The sequence below is a fragment of the Myotis lucifugus genome, unplaced genomic scaffold (assembly GCF_000147115.1).
Source record: "Myotis lucifugus unplaced genomic scaffold, Myoluc2.0 scaffold_213, whole genome shotgun sequence".
In the NCBI taxonomy this organism is placed as follows: Eukaryota; Metazoa; Chordata; class Mammalia; order Chiroptera; family Vespertilionidae; genus Myotis; species Myotis lucifugus.
In genome coordinates, this window is record NW_005871261.1 from 755,581 (window position 1) to 772,619 (window position 17,039).

Sequence of the window (17,039 nt, forward strand, 5' to 3'; positions counted from 1 at the left end):
CCCTCATTTAAGCGCTGGAAACCATGCCAGTCTTCGCGTTTTCCTCTATTACCCTTCGACTTTTATGGAAGATATGGGGAATTGCGGATCTTATTTGGGAGTCTTCGTAGGGTGGAAGTCACGTTTCGAACCTGCGATGAAGCGATGGAAGGAAGGATGTATGGAGGGAAGGAAGGAAGGAAGGAAGGAAGTAAGTAAGGAAGGAAGGAAGGAAGGAAGGAAGGAAGGATCCTAAACCAAATAGCATTGTTGACAGAAAGGAAATGCTGATTTCACCAACATTCTCTTAAAAGAAGAACAAGGAAAGCTTTTCTAAACAGGAGTGGCGGGCCCTGGCTTGGTAGCTCCATTGGTTGGAGCATTGTCCCCATACACCACGGTTGGGGGTTTGGTCCCAGATCAGGATACATACCAATGAATATCAACCAACAAGTTCATAAGTAAATGGAACAACAAATCAGTGTTCCTCTCTCTCTCTCTCTCTCTCTCTCTCTCTCTCTCTCAAAAAAAAATTTTTTTTTCAATAAATTAAAATAAATAATAAACAAACAAACATGGGTGTCGGCACTAGGAAGGGTCCTCAGCACCTGGCCCTAAGGGCAATCACAAGCTCATTTGGGCTCTGAACGGGAGATAGGGTGGGTGGCTTTTTGCACTCATAGAGTGGAGAGCCCAGCCTTGGTCAGCTTGTCTCAACAGCAGCCTCCATTCAGGGGCCAGCCCCACACGACCCCTCACAGTCATGGGTAGGTCACTCTGGTTGGGGATCATCAGTGAAGGTGGCTCCTTCCCAGGAAGGAGGAGGAGGAAGAGCATCCCAGACTCAGAGAAGCCCCTCCTGACTCCCACCATGGGGTCCGGTTCACCTGGTCCCAAACAGGCTGTCCCAGGCCCCTGGCCCCAGGTCCCAGGTCTACAGGTTCTAAGTGTGTGGAGAACAATTTGAACATGTAGAATGCAGTCCTTTCTCCTTACAGTTTGGAAATTATCACTCTTTTTCATTTGGGGGGTGTACTCTCTCTTATATGTGTCATTCCTTTGAGTTGTTTCCCTGGCAACAAAGGAGGAAGAATGAAAAGGCTGCTAAAAAGAAGGTACAAGCTGTTTGTTTTCTTTTCACGACCACAGGGGGCTGGGGGCAGTCACGACTCCTCCATTCTATAAATTACTCACACAGAGGCCTCTAGTTTCTCCCAGTTTTGTTTAATAGAGAGGGAAGGGGATGGACCAGGTCTCCACTGGCACTGAGCGAGGCAAGAACAGTTCTTCTTCAGGGGCAGGGCTATCTTCCTGGCCAACGGCTCAGCCACGACCAGTCTTGGAATCCCTGAACACCTCAGGATGGCAGCACTGGCCACAAGGCAATGACCAGCTCAGATGTGCTGGCCTCTAGGCTCCTGGGTCCGAGAGGAAGGGGGGTCTTCTGCCACCCGGAGTGTGCCCGTGAGCACCTTCCGGATCCTCTGCATCCCTGGGAAGGGGTAGTGAGGGCCCCGTCAGCACTGATGGCTGGGTGGGCGGGGAGGAATAGCTGAGGCTGCTGGGTCACACGTGGGGCCAGAAGGAGGCAGGAAGGATACAGTTAGGAGGGGGGCTGAAAGGGCAGACCGCTCACCCAGGCGAAGCCGGTGGGCCTTGTCCGAGAAGACCAGGCGGAACCACCCGGGCTCCTTACACTCGAAGGCCTTGCCGAAGGACAGCAGCACCTTGTTGTCCAAAAAGCGACGCCACAGCAGCCTTTCCTCCTCAAAGGTGGCCTTGGGCAGGTACTGGGAGGATGGAGGGGCTCAGGATGTGGAGGAGACATCCCCGCTCCTCACCTGCTGGAGGGAGGCTTAAGTCCCCTCCCCACCTGCACTACCTTCCTCAGGTCGACCCAGATGAAGAAGCCCGCGCCCCGGCTCAGGAAGGGGATCCCCAGGGCCCTGAGCTCTCCGGAGACATAGGTGTGAGCAGCCTTGAGCCGGGCATGGTTCTCGGGCAGGTACACCTGGTTGATCCAGTCTGTTTGGGTGAAAGAGAAGCCGAAAGGTAAATCCCCCATTGACCCTCCACTCTGTCCCATGAGGCTAAAATGCTGAAAAGAAAAGGTCACCAGCAGCCAAGGCTGGGTGAGCCCCTCCTCTAACTGGTTGATGAGGGGAGATGGGAATATTCAGTTTTGAGGGTAAAGCACCTTAAATCAGGACACTTGGCCCTGACAATGCCAGGTCCCGCTGACAGAGTCCTTCAAGATACAGACCCTAATCAAAGGGTGAACCCCAAAGAGTGATGCCTCCCAGTCACACCAGCTGAGGTTCAACTCCAGCATGGCCTCTGACAAGGTGTGGGCGAGTTCCCCTCCCTGATCCTCATTTTTTTTGGTATCCCATTCCGTGAATTGTAACACACGTATAGATTTTAATAACCACCCCCACGGACAGGATACCGAGCAGTTCCCTCACCCCAAAGATCACCCCAGTGCTACCTTTATAGTCCCATCATCCCCTTCCCCACAAACACTGCTCTGTTCTCTGTCACTTTTCCAGGATGTCATAGCAGTGGAGTCACACAGTCGTGTCATCTTTCGAGACTGGCTTCTTGCGCTCAGTCTACTGCCTTTGAGATTAAGCCGCACTGTCGTGGGTTTTATGGCAGAGTAAGGCCCTGCTGTGTGGACGGCCACTGTGTGCTCCTCCACTATCCCGCGGAAGGCATTGGGGTTGTCTCCAGTTTAGGAGACGATGAAGAGATCAGCTATAAACATTCACGCAGAGCTTTTGGCGGGACCATGAGGGGAAATACCTAGGAATGGGATTGCTGGGCCATTTGGTATTTAACTTTAAAAGCAACTGCCAGCCCTGGCCGGCTTGGCTCAGTGGATAGAGCGTCAGCCTGCGACTGAGGGGTCCCAGGTTCAATTCCAGCCAAGGGCACATGCCTGGGTTGCGGGCTCGATCCCCAGTGGGGGGTGTGCAGGAAGCAGCCGATCAATGATTCTCTCTCATCATTGATGTTTCTATCTCTCTCTCCCTCTCCCTTCCTCTCTGAAATCAATAAAGAAATATATATTAAAAAAACAACAACAACAACAACTGCCAATTGGTTTCCCAAGTGGCCGCCCCATCTTACATTCCCCCCGGCGCTGCAGGAGCATTCCAGCTGTCTGTGTCCTCACCAACACTGACGCTGCCACTATTTTTAAATTTTAGCTATTATAGCAGTGTGCAGTATCTGGTCCTCATTTTCCTCATCTATAAAATAGTGGGGAAAATACAGGAATACCTGCCTCCTAGGATTCTGGGAGAGACAACGGAGATGATGGATTGAGAACATCTAGTTGGGCTCAATACCTGGGGGCAATTACAGGTCCCTTTACCACCTAAACTCACTATCTGAGCCTGGGAACAGAACAGACCCCTGTAGAGACAGAGAGAGACTTCCATTGTAACATTTTTCCATTAGTAGCTTCTGCTCTTTTCTAAGTGCTCACAGCTAATAATAATGAGTTTACATTGACCAAATGCCTAGTATATGCCAGCTACTATTCTAACGGAATGAAAAATCACTTTAGCCCTACAAGATGGGTACCATTATGATCCCTGTTTTACAGATGAGGAAACTGAGGCTCGAGGAGGTGAAGGACTGTGCCTCCCAGCCAGGAAGTGACTGAGTAGGGTATGAACCCAGCCTGGGCCCCCAGCCGGTACTCTCAAACACCACCCTAAATCCTTCTCATGCACGAAGCATCCATGATCCCTGGCCAGTCCCAGACCTACTACAACCCTCCCTCCCTTCTCAGGTGGCCAGGCCCAGGCAGTCACCGCGGTCCTGGAGCAGCTGTGCCACCTGGTGCTGGACCAAGCCACTGAGGCCATGGTAGCGGCAGAGGGAAGCCACGGCCGTGGCCACGTCCCGATTCTCTGTGTACAGCGTGCCAAAGCGGAGCCCGGACATCCCGAAGTCCTGCAGGAGAAAGACACCCTAGGCCAGCGGTTCTCAACCTGTGGGTCGCAACTCCTTTGGGGGTCGAACGACCCTTTCACAGGGGTCGCCTAAGACGATCCTGCATATCAGATATTTACATTACGATTCATAACAGTAGCAACATTACAGTTATGAAGTAACAACGAAAATAATTTTATGGTTGGGTCACAACATGAGGAACTGTATTTAAAGGGCCAGAAGGTTGGGAATCACTGCCTTAGGCGGTAGCCCGCCCTCCACAGAGAAAGCCGGTTCTACCCACCTCTCCGCCTTCCCACCTCCCTGACACCCCAAGGCCAGCCAGGGACCCACCTTGCTGGTGGCCCACATCACATGGGTCCTCTGAGGGTCAGGCAGCCTGCAGAGAGCACAGTGTGGGGATGGAGGCAACACAGACCTGCGGGAGCTCACATGTGCGGTTGAACACAGAAGGAGATGGATGGATGAATCTGGTTCTGGGTCCAGCCCTGGTCTCTTGAATCACCAACTCCCACGCATCCTTTAGAGTGGGGGTCAGCAAACTACAGCCTGCAGGCCACATCCGGCCTGCTGCCTGTTTTCACAAATAGTTTTATTGGGAAAGAGCCGTACTCTTTCATGGATGTACCGTCTACGCTGCTTTGGCGCCTTAATGGCAGAGTTGAATGAGTAACCACATGGCCTGTAAAGCCTGAAATAGCCATTTGATCTCAAAGTGCTTGCCAACACCTAATCTAGAGCATAGCTCAAGCGTCACTTCCTCAAACAGACCTCCTCTGACCACCTCCCAGTAGACCTGGCCAAGTGGGTAGCCCGGGCGATCCTCCCGGGACTGCCAGGCTTCTCCATTTTAGCACTTAATCAAATGACTAGCCGTGTATTTAGCTGCTGAAATGTTGTTTTCTGGCTAGAAATAAAAGTTCTACGTAGAAAGGGCCCATGTCTCTCTTGTTCGCTGTTGCATCCCCAGTGCCTCGCTTTTCCTGTGTCTCACTTTTCTAATCCCTACCTGAAGCCCATGCTCCATGCACGTGGCAGAGCTGTGGGAGAATGGGCTGAGAGAAGGGACGTAGCAAGGTCTGAACAGAGATCAGAAACTGTTAGATTCTCTGAACGGCAGATTTACAGACTTTACAGATGATCTGGTCCAAGTGTTTCCAAAGGTATTTTGGCCACAAATTCTGGGCTTAAACTAAATTTAATGAAAAAGTCCAAATACCCAGAAGTGCACGGCATATGCAAGGGGCTCCAGAGTATTGGCTGAATGAATGAATGAATGAATCTGGAGCTACTTTGCGGATGAAGGAAACAGCAAAGGCCAATTTTCCACCCACCCAGCCCTCCCTTAGGACTCCTAAGGCCCCCCCTTGGAGCTCTCAGAAACCCCACAGAATAATCTGAAAACCACGGATCTGGCCCAGTCCTCCCCTGTTCTCATTAGGGCTCTGAGGACAATGAGATCAGCTGGATGGAGAAGGAATCGCCAGGGGCAGGCCATGCCCTGGGGCTGAGCCACAGAGGGGCCAGGGCAGGGGGCGGGATGGGGGACATGGGGAGAGCAGTCAGCTCTGCTATGGCAGCCTCACCTTTCCAGGCTCAGGACACTGCGGTAACCAAGTGACTCCTCGAACACGGACAGCATGTAGACCTCATCCACCACCACGTGTAGCTCATGCCTGGAGCCGGAGGTTGGGGGGGCGGGGAGGCAAAGGAGAAAGAAGTTGGTTTATGGATTCAATGCATCCCCCAGGGCGGGGTGGCAGTGACCCAGAAATCCAGAGGGACGGGATCCAGCCCAGGGTTCCCAAACTTGTTTCATCCAGGAACACCCTGCTGTTGACTATATTTTTCAAACACACAGGAAGCCACATACACAAGCAGATGACATGTAGCTTTTGAAGCCCTGTGGGGCAGAGGCGGAGCCCTCGGGCACCCCCACGGAGGAAGGGCACAGTTAAGTTCAAGACAGTTAAATACAAACAGACCTAGATTCAGACTGACTCCCCCCACCCCCATAGACTCAGTAAACAGGGTAATAACAGTACCTGTACCTAACAGGGTTATTGGGAGGATTGGGTGAGATAGAGTACAGGAAGTGCTTAGCAGGGTGTCTGGCCCCAAGAGTCTGTAGTAAATGATAGTTGTTACAAAGCGGGAGAGAAAGAACTAGCATCCCACTACCCGCTGCCTCCCACCCCACTGCCAGGAAAGCCAAAGCACATGGAAGCCACAGTGAAGAAAAGAGATTGTAAAGGACCTGCCCCAAAGCCTTCGCCAGGACCCACATCTGCCAGATGCTTTGTAGGGTGAGTGTGGGGTGCCTCACCTCTTGGCAAACTCCAGGTACTGCCGCAGCTCTCCCGGGGAGTAGATGTCACCCAGAGGGTTCTGGGGGTTGATGAGGATGAGGCCTTTGACCTTCACACCCTGAAACCACCAGGGGGCAGGACACCATCAGTTCCTCCCAAAGGCCAGAGCCACAGGGACCCCCGGGGCGGGGCTGGTCGCTGGGCAGGCCCCCAGGGAAATGTGATGGGACCCTGTTCACCACCCAACTGGAAGCCAACAAGGGCAGAGAACTACATCTGCAGCATCGGGTCCGCTATGAAAGAAAATATGCAGAGAACACAGCCTAGAGCAGTGGTTCTCAACCTTCTGGCCCTTTAAATACAGTTCCTCATGTTGTGACCCCCAACCATAAAATTATTTTCGTTGCTACTTCATAACTGTAATGTTGCTACTGTTATGAATCGTAATGTAAATATCTGATATGCAGGATGGTCTTAGGCGACCCCTGTGAAAGGGTCGTTCGACCGCCAAAGGGGTCGCGACCCACAGGTTGAGAACCGCTGGCCTAGAGGGAAATATGCCCACACGGCCAGCAGGGGTTGCCTTTGTTGGTAGAATGATGGGAGGGGGTTGCACTTTTAAAATTCCCTCAGTGGGCACGGACAGCTTTCACTACTACAGTAAAAAAGGATAAGTTGACGGATTGTTGAAAAGTGGGCTGAAAAGGAACCGCTGGAGGATCCCTGCTCTCTGCCTCTCTCCAGGAGGCCTCAGATCCCCCACAGAGGGAGGACCACCTCCTCGAATGGCCAGGGAGGCTGCTGAGCTTCAGACTGACCTGCTGAACCGGAATCAGGCGACGTGGGGTAATATTTTTAACCAAGTTCCCTGTTGATGATTTGTGCACTGAGGTCTCAGTCTTCCTCTGGGGCGGGGGTGAGGAACCTTTTTACTGCCAAGGGCCATTTGGATATTGATAACATCATTCACAGGCCACACAAAATTATCAACTTAAAAATTAGCCTGCAATATTTGGTCAAACATTTCATTAACTCACCCCTAATGCCTTGGCAGGGCCAGACCAAATGATTTCACTGGCCTTAGACGGCCCTCGGGCCTGCCTTTCCTCACCCCTGCTCTAGGGGGAAGACTCTCCATGGGCAGCTCCTGCTTGGCCCCTAGAATGGTTCGGTGCCTACCCCCATCTCATCACGAAGTGCCACCCCTACTTGGAGTAGACCAGCCACAGGAAGCTCAGACCCACCCACTCCGAGCCTTGGTTTGATTTGACTCCAGACCTCAGCATTAGCTCCTTGCAGGGCCACCTCCAGCTTCTCCACTGTGAGCTGGAAGGGGCGTGTGTCCAGTCCAGTGACCTGGAAAAAGATCCACAGCCAAATTCAGTGACCCCCTCCTCAAACCCATGAACTCCGGGGGCCTCTCCTGCCCGTCATCTCCAGCCTCCTTAGAATAGTCTCTGGAAAAATGCAGGTGGGGTCACTCCCCTCTCACTGCCACCCGCCCCCACTCCACCGCCACATCGGGGACATCCTCATCACTATTAGGTTTCAGGGAGAGGCCCAAAGGTCCTCAGATTGGGGTCCAAGGATTTCCATGTTGAGGTCTGCTCTGCCCCATCCTCACCCCACCACTTTGGTGTGGTCGCCTGGGATTGCCCTTGGCCTCTACATCAATCCCAGGGATCTCAGAGCTGGGAGAATGGGGGGCCCCGGGGAACCCAGGCACTGGCCATGGGCAACAGAAGCCTCTACTCCCCTTTCAGCCATAGCCCCCGAGCCCTCAGCATGGACTTTCTCCCATGTCCACCCTCAGATTCAGATGCAGGAAAGCCTTGGCCTGCAGGAACCCCTACCTGGGGTTCTAGGAACTCTTACCTCACTGTCCAGATAGACATAGACCAGTCGGACGTTGCCATAGAGATAGACGTGCTGTGTGATGGCTCCATAGTAAGGGGCAGGGATCAGGAAAGCCTCTGGGGGCAGGAGTGGGCCAGGGCTCGTCACCCTCTGGCTGGAGCTCATGGACCCCCTGTCCATTCACCCCAGCCTCTCTAAGCCTGCAGTGATCTTGGAGAACATTCGGGGCGAACTCCCTCTCTCAACTCCCAAAACTCTTTCTAGAGCTGGGCTCCACTGAGATCAGTTCCTCATCTAAAAATCAGGAGCTAATATTTATTGAGCACTTACTATGTGCTGGGAAGTGTGCTAAACATTTATTTGCATTGCATCTCCTTAGATCCTCATAGTCACTCTGTGAAGTAAGTACTATTGTCCCCCTAACTTAACCAATGAGGAAACTAAAGCTTAGAGGATCCCACTGAGGCACTCAGCATGGGGAGGGTCACTCTAAGGAGACTTGGACCAGGAGTCGACGCTGCAGGGTGATGATCTGGGCTCAGCAAGTGGAAAAACCTGACGACATATAGAACTGCCCAGAGATATCATATGCTGCTTCAGGAGGACGGGTTCTCCACCCGTGGGGGCATTCACACAAAGGCTGAGAGCATTTGGGGAGGGATGTCACACAGAGACTCCAGCTGTGGGTGGGGGTTGATGAGATGACTGTAAGCTCTACTCTAACGGAGAGCTAAAGGCATTGCTCCACTTCTGAAGAAAACACAGAGGTCAAGCTACTCTCCCTTTCCAAACTTCCACTGGCACAGTCCACTCTGCTCACCGCTAAAAAGGGTAGCCTTTGTCCTATGCGTTCCTTTCCCCAGCCACAAGGGATTGGACCAGAGCTAGACAAATGACCCGAGGCAGCCAATCCACTGGCTGGCCAGAAACCCACCACATCTTCTCCCTCAAGACTTTGCTCGGAGAAGCACAGACACCTGTGAGGACATGAACTTGAATGGAAAGGCCACGTGGAGTGGCAGCTGGACCAGCACCACTGGGCCATACAGGACCCAGGAAGGTCCAGAGAAAGGCCTGCATTAAAAGGGGCGGGGGAGACTGCATATCCCAGTGAGAGATAGTGTTCCACTGACCCCATTCGTGATTGTCCTAGAATGGGCAGGAAATGTTAGTCATGTTATCATTACTGATTATGATAGCATGGGTGGGCCTCAGTTCCTGGCGACCAATAACTCCTGACCATGACTGCAGTCCATGTGTTCTCAGTATGACTAGGTAGCTCATGCAAGCGACTTATTTCAGCCCCCTGTAGGCTAGGAGCCTATTATGGCCAAAAGCATTCTGATGCAGCCCTCGAGGACAGGCAGCTGGGACACTGCAGGCACAGGGCAGCTCCCAGTGCGAAGCGGGCCATAGTCCACTTACCCCCGACCTCACACAGCACCGTGGCCAGAGCAGAGAAAAGAGAGGCGCAGCCGTTCAGGACAACCACCTGGGGGTGACACATCCACGGGACAAAAGTGAGTCTCTTTTAGGAGGGATCCAGGCCCTGCAGCCTCTGTCCTGCATGGCGCAGAGGGAGAGCCCGGTTGCAACTCGGCGCCTTTCAGGGCTCTGAAGGCCTCTCCTGACTAATGGCCCAGTTCATTCCTGTGGCTTATTTGTGGGGACACTGCTCTAAGTCAACTGAGCAAGGAAGAGGGAGCTGCCCACTCGGAGTCTTGTCCAAAGGTGTGGAGGCAAAGAGGGGCCACAGTGTTAGGGGCAGAAATAGAATAGTGGGGACTAGATATAATTAGAAGAAATATTAATCCTGCTCTGATAACTGTGATTGTTGCGTTCTGACTAGAGAGAGCACCTTCTACCCTGGCTGAGAGCTGTACGCCCCAGGACATGGGAGTTAACCTATATGATTCTACCCTGTCTCTGCTTAATTGGCTCAAGTAGTGACAGGCAGCTTGGACCCATTGGTTGTCGGTTTCAACAGGACAAAGTGGGGCAGAAAGCATACCCAAACTCTAAGGGAGGGGCGAAGCGAGGTGTTCTTAATTCCTCTTGGAAATAAAACAAAGTGAAAGGCAAACCCCACCCCCCACCCCCCAACGCTTATCCCTGGCCAGCCAAAAGCTGGGGGAGGGACAGAAGAGCAGGAAAGAGGAGGAGGGCTACTCACATTCTCCGGTTTAAGGGGTGCAGGGCTCCTGCAGTAGAAAGACAGGAACCTGGCCACTTCCTTCCGGAGGCTGCAGGTAAGACAGACAGAGGGGCAGTGCTTGTCAGAGGGCCTTCAACCCATAGTCCATCCCAAAGCTCTTCTGGCGAATCTTCAGGCAACGGCCATTACCCAGCAATGTTTCCCACAAGAGAATGTGATCAGTAAATATCTCCGCCCACCTCTCCCCTTCCACCCCAACACTATCCACAGGCATCGAAACTTTCATTCTCAGTAGTTCTAGGACAGCCAACCCCACCGAATCAGCACACCTCAGGGACATCATAAGCAACGCTCTATGTAGACCTAGGTGGTAATAATAATAATAATATTGTTGTTATAACAGTGACTATTATCATAGTTATTATTGCTAATATTTATTGAGCACTTACCTTATGCAGGTGTTATTTGCAACAACCTTATGATGTAACTATTATTATTATTATTATTCTCATTTTATAGACAAAAAAACTGAGACTTGAAAAAGTTGGGTCACTTGGCAGAGTCCACACTCAAGGCCATGGTCTGGGCCCACCATCCTAATTACTGTCAGAACATGTGCTTTGGAATCACTCTTGGAATCAAGTCCTGCTAAGTCACTATGCCCAGGACAGCATCTGGCCCCTAGTCAGTGCTCAGTAAGTACAAACTCTTACGAGTATTATTTACCATCTCTCACCCTACCAGTAGGAGAAATCCCCAGCCCGCTCCCCCTCAACTGATTCTGGCTCCTCTAAAGCTATTGAGAAAGTGGGGTTAAGGACCCCTCATATGAAGGCTCTCCCCATGCCTCAGAGCCAGAGAAACCAACCTAGGGAGCTCCTGAGCTGGGGTGGGACTGGCAGGAGGCACCAGGCCCCTGCAAATGCTCTAGGAGACCCCATGATCACCTGCCAGGTCTCCAGGACTAGGTAGCCCTCAGCCTAAGGCAGGCTTTCTCCACCTGCCACTATTGACATTTGGGGCCAGGTGATTCTTTGTTCTGAGGACTATCCTGGGCATTGTAGGAGGTTTAGCAACAACCCTTGCCTCTACCCAATAGCCAGTAGCACTCGCTTCGAAGTTATGACAACCACAAATGTCTGCAGACATTGACATGTGTCCCCTGGGGAGCAAACTGCCCTGGGGTGGAGAGCCCCTGGCCTCTGCAACTACTTACAACAGATGGCCCCTCCAGTCAGGGTACTGCAACAGAGACGGCTTCACCTGCAGCATGTCACTCTGACTCAGCTGGGGACAGAGAGGAAAGAGCAGGGCCAAGGGTCACACGTGCTCACAGTAGGGCCCTTCGGCACTACCACCTGCATCGCACAGCACCAGGGCCTCTACAGCCAAGGGCTTGGTCTCCTCGCCAAAGAAACTGTGAGAGGGGCTCACGGGGCCAGCATTCTCAGGCCCGATGTGCTAATGAGGAAACAGAGGCTAAAAAAGTCAGGTGCTTCAGCCAAGTCACGGAGCTAGCAAGTGTCAGAGCTGAGCATCTTAGGATGTTTGACTTCCAGTCGAGTGCTCTTTATTCAACACTGTCACCTGAAAAAACCCAGAGGGGTGGGTTTGCAGAGGCCGTGATGGGAGTCCGTGCTACCCAGCTGCTCCCTGGGGTGAAAGAAGAAGTCCTGGAATTGGGTCTTGATGCCAGCTTCTGGAGGGAGTCAGGCATTTCCAGTGGTTTGCTAGAGATGGCTGGCACCAGCTCAAGCTGTGTTAATAGACAGCCATTTCAAAAATTAAATTATACAAATTATATAAGTGAATTACATTAAAAACAAAGGTAGTAAATACGCAAACGATATTGTTCTTGATTATGTTACTACATTTTACTACCTTCTGTGCTCTTGAGGTTATTTCTATCTGTGTGTCTAGAAGAGAAAATACTATACAGGGTGGGACAAAAGAAGATTTACAGTTGTTCATATGGAAAATAATACGAAAATTAATAATTAATAATACAAGAATAAACTCTTGTTTTGTGTACTCACAACTGTAAACCTGCTTTTGCTCCCCCCTGTATATGAGTGCCACTGCACTTCTCTTCCCAATTTTGTGTGCAATAGTGTCATATCAGTAGCCTGAAACCGGTCCTGGTGGGAGTATTGACACTATGGGAATTGGCAAAAGCTACAAATCAGCACCACCCCTACCCCCCAGAGCCAGCTGATCATTACTAACTACACCCCCGCTACCCCCACTGAGTGTTTTCCCTGAGAGCAGGGACCCAGCCAACAGGAGGATCTGTGTGAGGGGCAGGACGTGAAGAGAAAAAGAAGCAGTTATCAAAGTAGGCAAAGTGACTCGCCCAAGACCACATAGAAAGTTGTCCCTGAGGCAGATCTAGAATCTAGACTCCTGACTCCCCGGCCAAGGCCATTGAGGTAAGCAGCAGGCTCTGGTGGGAGAAGCATTCTAGGGAGTCCAAGAGGAACCAGGCCTTCAGAGCTGGTGATGCCACCCAGACGTGCACCGGGACTCACCCGACTGGACAGAAGGTCAAAGCAGAGCTTGTTCTCACTGGTGCCCAAGTTGATGATGCCCTGGAGAGGAGAGGCACAGAGGGAGGGTAAACACGGCAGAGCGAGGCCAATGGAAGATCAAGGAAGCAGCACAGCGGAGCTCTCTGCAATCCCACCCTTCCAACCACCCCTGTTTGACTTGGTTCAATATATAGAACTGTTTACTATCTGCCCCCTCCCCCCGCCCCCCGAGACTATAAACTCCATGAAGGCAGAAACTTTATTTTTGTTCACTGCTATGCCCTCAGCATCTAGGACAGTGCCCAGTATCTGAAAGATGCTCAACAAATAAAGATTATTAAAGGTTCTTATTTGCGACAGCTCTGAAGGTATTACTGGGAATAACTTACAACAACCAGGACAAATAACATTCATAATAACAGCAGCTACCATTTCCTGAATGCTCCATGTGGAAACACTGTGCTGATAACTGCACACCTGATCTCATTTCATTGGGACTGTTCTATAGAACAGGTATCATTATCTCATTTTAGAGATGAACTAAAGCTCAAAGAGGTTAAGTAATTAGCTCAAGAACACACACCCCATAGTGAAACAGTTGTGGCCCAAACCCTAGTTCTGCCCCAGCTCTCAAGGCGAATAGTTGACGGTCTGGGGGTCAGAATCCACATTACAGCATTCCATGGTTCTCAAATTCCTCTCTCACAAATCAAGTTCCCCTTAATTACAACTGGGTCATTTTCTTCATATATATATGAAGATTGATTTATTGATTGATTTCAGAGAGGAAAAGAGAGATTGAAATATCAATGATAAGAGAGAATCGTTGATCGACTGCCTCCTGCACGCCCCACAATGGGGATCGAGCCCGCAACCTGGGCATATGGCCCAACTAGGAATCAACTGTGACCTCCTGGTTCATAGGTCGACGCTCAACCACTGAGCCATGCCAGCTGGGCCTAACTGGGCCATTTTCTAACCCAGGTAATAAACTGGGGCTTTTTACACTCTTCTTCAGAGTACTGGTGAAATATATTGTTTGTTCTTCCCAATTCTTACAGAATTTTAAATAAAACACATCTCCCCAATCTGTTGGGGGGTTTTGTAGGTGTAAATGGTACTGCAGCTATGGTTTTTCTAATCCTTATCTTTTAGAGAAATGTTCTGTAAATTTTACAGATAAAATGAGATACTGCTGGTATTTGATGAAAAATAATCTGAGGGTGGAATAGGTGAGTATATAGATGAAACAAAATTGGCGATAAATGGATAACTGTTGAAGCTGTGTGATGGATATTTGGGGGTTCGTTATGCTATTCTCTCTATGTGTTCTATATCAGAAGCCCACTTGGAGGTCAGAGGACCATAAGTCTAACCTGGCAAGAGCAAGCTAGATGCTGCCCTGTGGGTCAAGGTAGGGTATCCCCGCCCTGCAGTCCAGTGGGGAGGAGGGCTCACTCACATTGGGGTTCTTGTCCTCATCATACTCATCCATGTGGTAGGTCCTGTAGCCCTCCTCAGCCGAGTCCCAGAACCATTTACTGATTCTTCCTCTGGAGGACAGGTGGGAGCTGTCAGAGGAGAACGTGGTGGTGGGATCACCCACACCATAGTGCTCTGGCCGCTTGTGGTCTGGCTTTCTGGAGCGTTCTCTTTCCAAGCCATCCCCATAGTTAGTGTCCAGGCCCAGACAGGTGGTAGGTGCCCTGGACTCCTTCTTAGGGAGGGTAGCCATCTGCAAAGAGACAAAAGCACTCGATGCCTCACCAAGGACTTTCCACCGGAACAAGCCTCAACATGAACTGGGAGTCAAGGGGCCTCCTCCTCTCTCTCCCTGCCTCTCCTTTGATTTTATATACTAACCGCATCCTGTGTCCCTGACTAGTTTCAACCATGTGTGCAATCACTTCGAGTACATTCTGCAAAGTGTATCTTCCGTGCCAGGGGTCTGTCCTTGCCACTTTTATACAACTTTACTATATAGCTGCTTTAATTTGTTTTACTTCTGTGGGTTTTTCATTCCGCAGCCTAAGGGGTCACGCTGGACTTCTCCCATTTTTGCTGATCTCAATTTCAAAAAGCCAGGTTAAAATACTCTGAGGAAAAGCGCCTGGAGTCCAGGGGTGGGGCTGGGGGTAGGATGTGTCTGATGTAAACAGGGGTCAAGGGCCGGATGGGAGTTTGCTGGTCTGAAGCCGCCCTTGGATGGGTCCTTCGCAAGTGCAGGCACCTGGCAGAGCTCCAGGGGCCCCCTTCCCTCTCGGTGGTGGGAGGCATTGGCCGGGGTTGGGGGGACGCCAGCTCCTCCCCTTTCAAGGCAGTTTCCCCGCCTGCACAGTGGGGATAACCGCACCTACTTCGTGCGGTAGCAGTGCGGACAGAGTATGGGAGTTAATATAGATAAAGGCTTAAATCCTGGCCCATAGTCAAACTTCAGTCCAACATCACTCTTCGCTGATTTTCCCAGTCCTAACAGACAAGCCCCACGTGCCAAGTCATGGGGGACACACCAATGATGAGGGACCAGCCAGCAGCTCAGGGACTCTGGGGCTCCTGCAAACTGTGCTCCCCGAAGTCTCCTCTGGGTTCCTCCCCCTTTGGCTGCGCTCCCCAGCGCTCACCCCACCCCACCCCCAACCCTAGGGCGGGCCACCCGCCGCCCCCTGAGAGGGAGGCGGACACCCGCGGCTCTTTGGGGCGCCTCCCTTTGCCTCCTGGTTTAGCCCCCACAGTGTCCAGGCAACTGAAGCCTGCAATGCGCCAGGGAGAAGCCTTTCCGGAGTAAGGTGAGGGCATCCTTAAAACATCCTTCCCTACGAGTGTGTACCCTGGAGTTTGTAGTTGCTCCCTTTGGATCTAGGCAACATTTGTTGGAGTCTGCCACCGACCCTGCATGTTCCGGGGCTTTGGCGGAGAGTGACACCACCCAGGGCCCCGGCTTGCTCAGAGGCTTGAGTAGAAGTCTCCTTTCCCCGCGACAGGACAGCAGCAGGCTCCCTCCGTGCAAGCACAGCGGGAAGACCTGGCGGCCTTCTGACCACTCCATTTGTCTTCACGTTGGCCTTGCCGCTAATTAGCATCGTGACCTCGAGCAGCTCTCGTGGCTTTTTCAGTCCTCCGTGTTTTGTTCTGTAAAATAAGCCACTTCTCTCTGTTCACCTCATAGCATTCTATTTAATCCAGACCAGTAGTCTTATTGAAGGGCTGTTTCGTGCCAGATCTCTGCCAGTGCTGGGATGGACTGCTGAGTGCGATGGAAGCATACAGCAGGGAGATTTAATCCTACCCGCACAAACACATGCACTGGCCCCCACAGGGAGCCCGACACACACACTCACCCTACACACTTAGGAAGCGATGATTGGGTCCTGAAGGATAAGTCCTAGTTAGCTAGCTGGACAGTGGGGTGTTAGAGCAGGAAAAACATTTTGATAGGGCCTTGAAGGTTAGGGTCAGTGTAGAACATTCGTGAACAGTACAAATCCAGCACCTCTGGAACTGACCGGTGTGGCAGAAAGGCCAGAGATACAAGCAGGGGTGAAGACATGACTCTGACATAAACCATGGTAAGGATAGTGGAATTCTCACTAAAGGCAACAGGAAAAATACAACAACATGATACTTGACTGAGAGACTGAAGTCAGCTCTGCTAAGACTGAGAACAAAACAAGAATGTTCTCTCTCACCACTTTTCAACATTGTACTGGGGGTTCTAGGCAATGCAATTGGAACCTAGAAATAAATACCAAAAAGGACAAAGGGCAATGACCTTTATTAGCAACATAATTGTGTACATTGAAAATTCAAAGAAACCCCTCCCCACCCCAAAAAAACACACAAAACAATGAGAGCTAATAAGTGAATTTAACAAGATCACAGTATTGTTGGGTGATGGTTCTTTCTGGGTCTCTCACATTATTGCTTGTCTTGCAGGCAGGGGCCCTGACTGCCTTTGTTCTAGGCTATGTTTTCCAAAGATATTATACATACGATTTCTATATATAAAAGCCTAAGTGACCGTTGCAACCGAACGGATGACCGAACAGGCTGCGTGGGGCAACCAGGCTGGCAGGGGAGGCAGTTGGGGATGACCAGGCCAACAGTGGGGACAGTTAGGGGCGATCAGGCAGGCAGGCGAACAGTTAGGAACCAGTGGTCCCGGATTGTGAGAGGGATGCCCGACTGCTGGTTTAAGCCCAGATTGGAAAGGATGCAGGCTGGACTGAGGGGACACACCCCCCCTGC

General features: G+C 51.3%; 1 protein-coding gene across 1 annotated transcript; it reads right to left on the reverse strand.

Annotated features, from left to right (window-relative positions):
- Positions 1-1,187: 1,187 nt before the first annotated feature.
- Positions 1,188-14,577, reverse strand: ACCS (1-aminocyclopropane-1-carboxylate synthase homolog (inactive)). The gene is made up of 14 exons (XM_006097910.3): positions 14,257-14,577; positions 12,795-12,854; positions 11,483-11,553; positions 10,285-10,354; positions 9,537-9,603; positions 8,130-8,227; positions 7,533-7,610; positions 6,272-6,372; positions 5,532-5,621; positions 4,279-4,324; positions 3,804-3,945; positions 1,862-2,004; positions 1,616-1,769; positions 1,188-1,471 (listed from the first exon to the last, which is right to left on the reverse strand). The coding sequence occupies exons 1-14, from the start codon at positions 14,527-14,529 to the stop codon at positions 1,374-1,376; spliced, it is 1,491 nt and encodes a 496-aa protein (XP_006097972.1). The 5' UTR covers positions 14,530-14,577; the 3' UTR covers positions 1,188-1,373.
- Between the last annotated feature and the right edge of the window lie 2,462 nt (positions 14,578-17,039).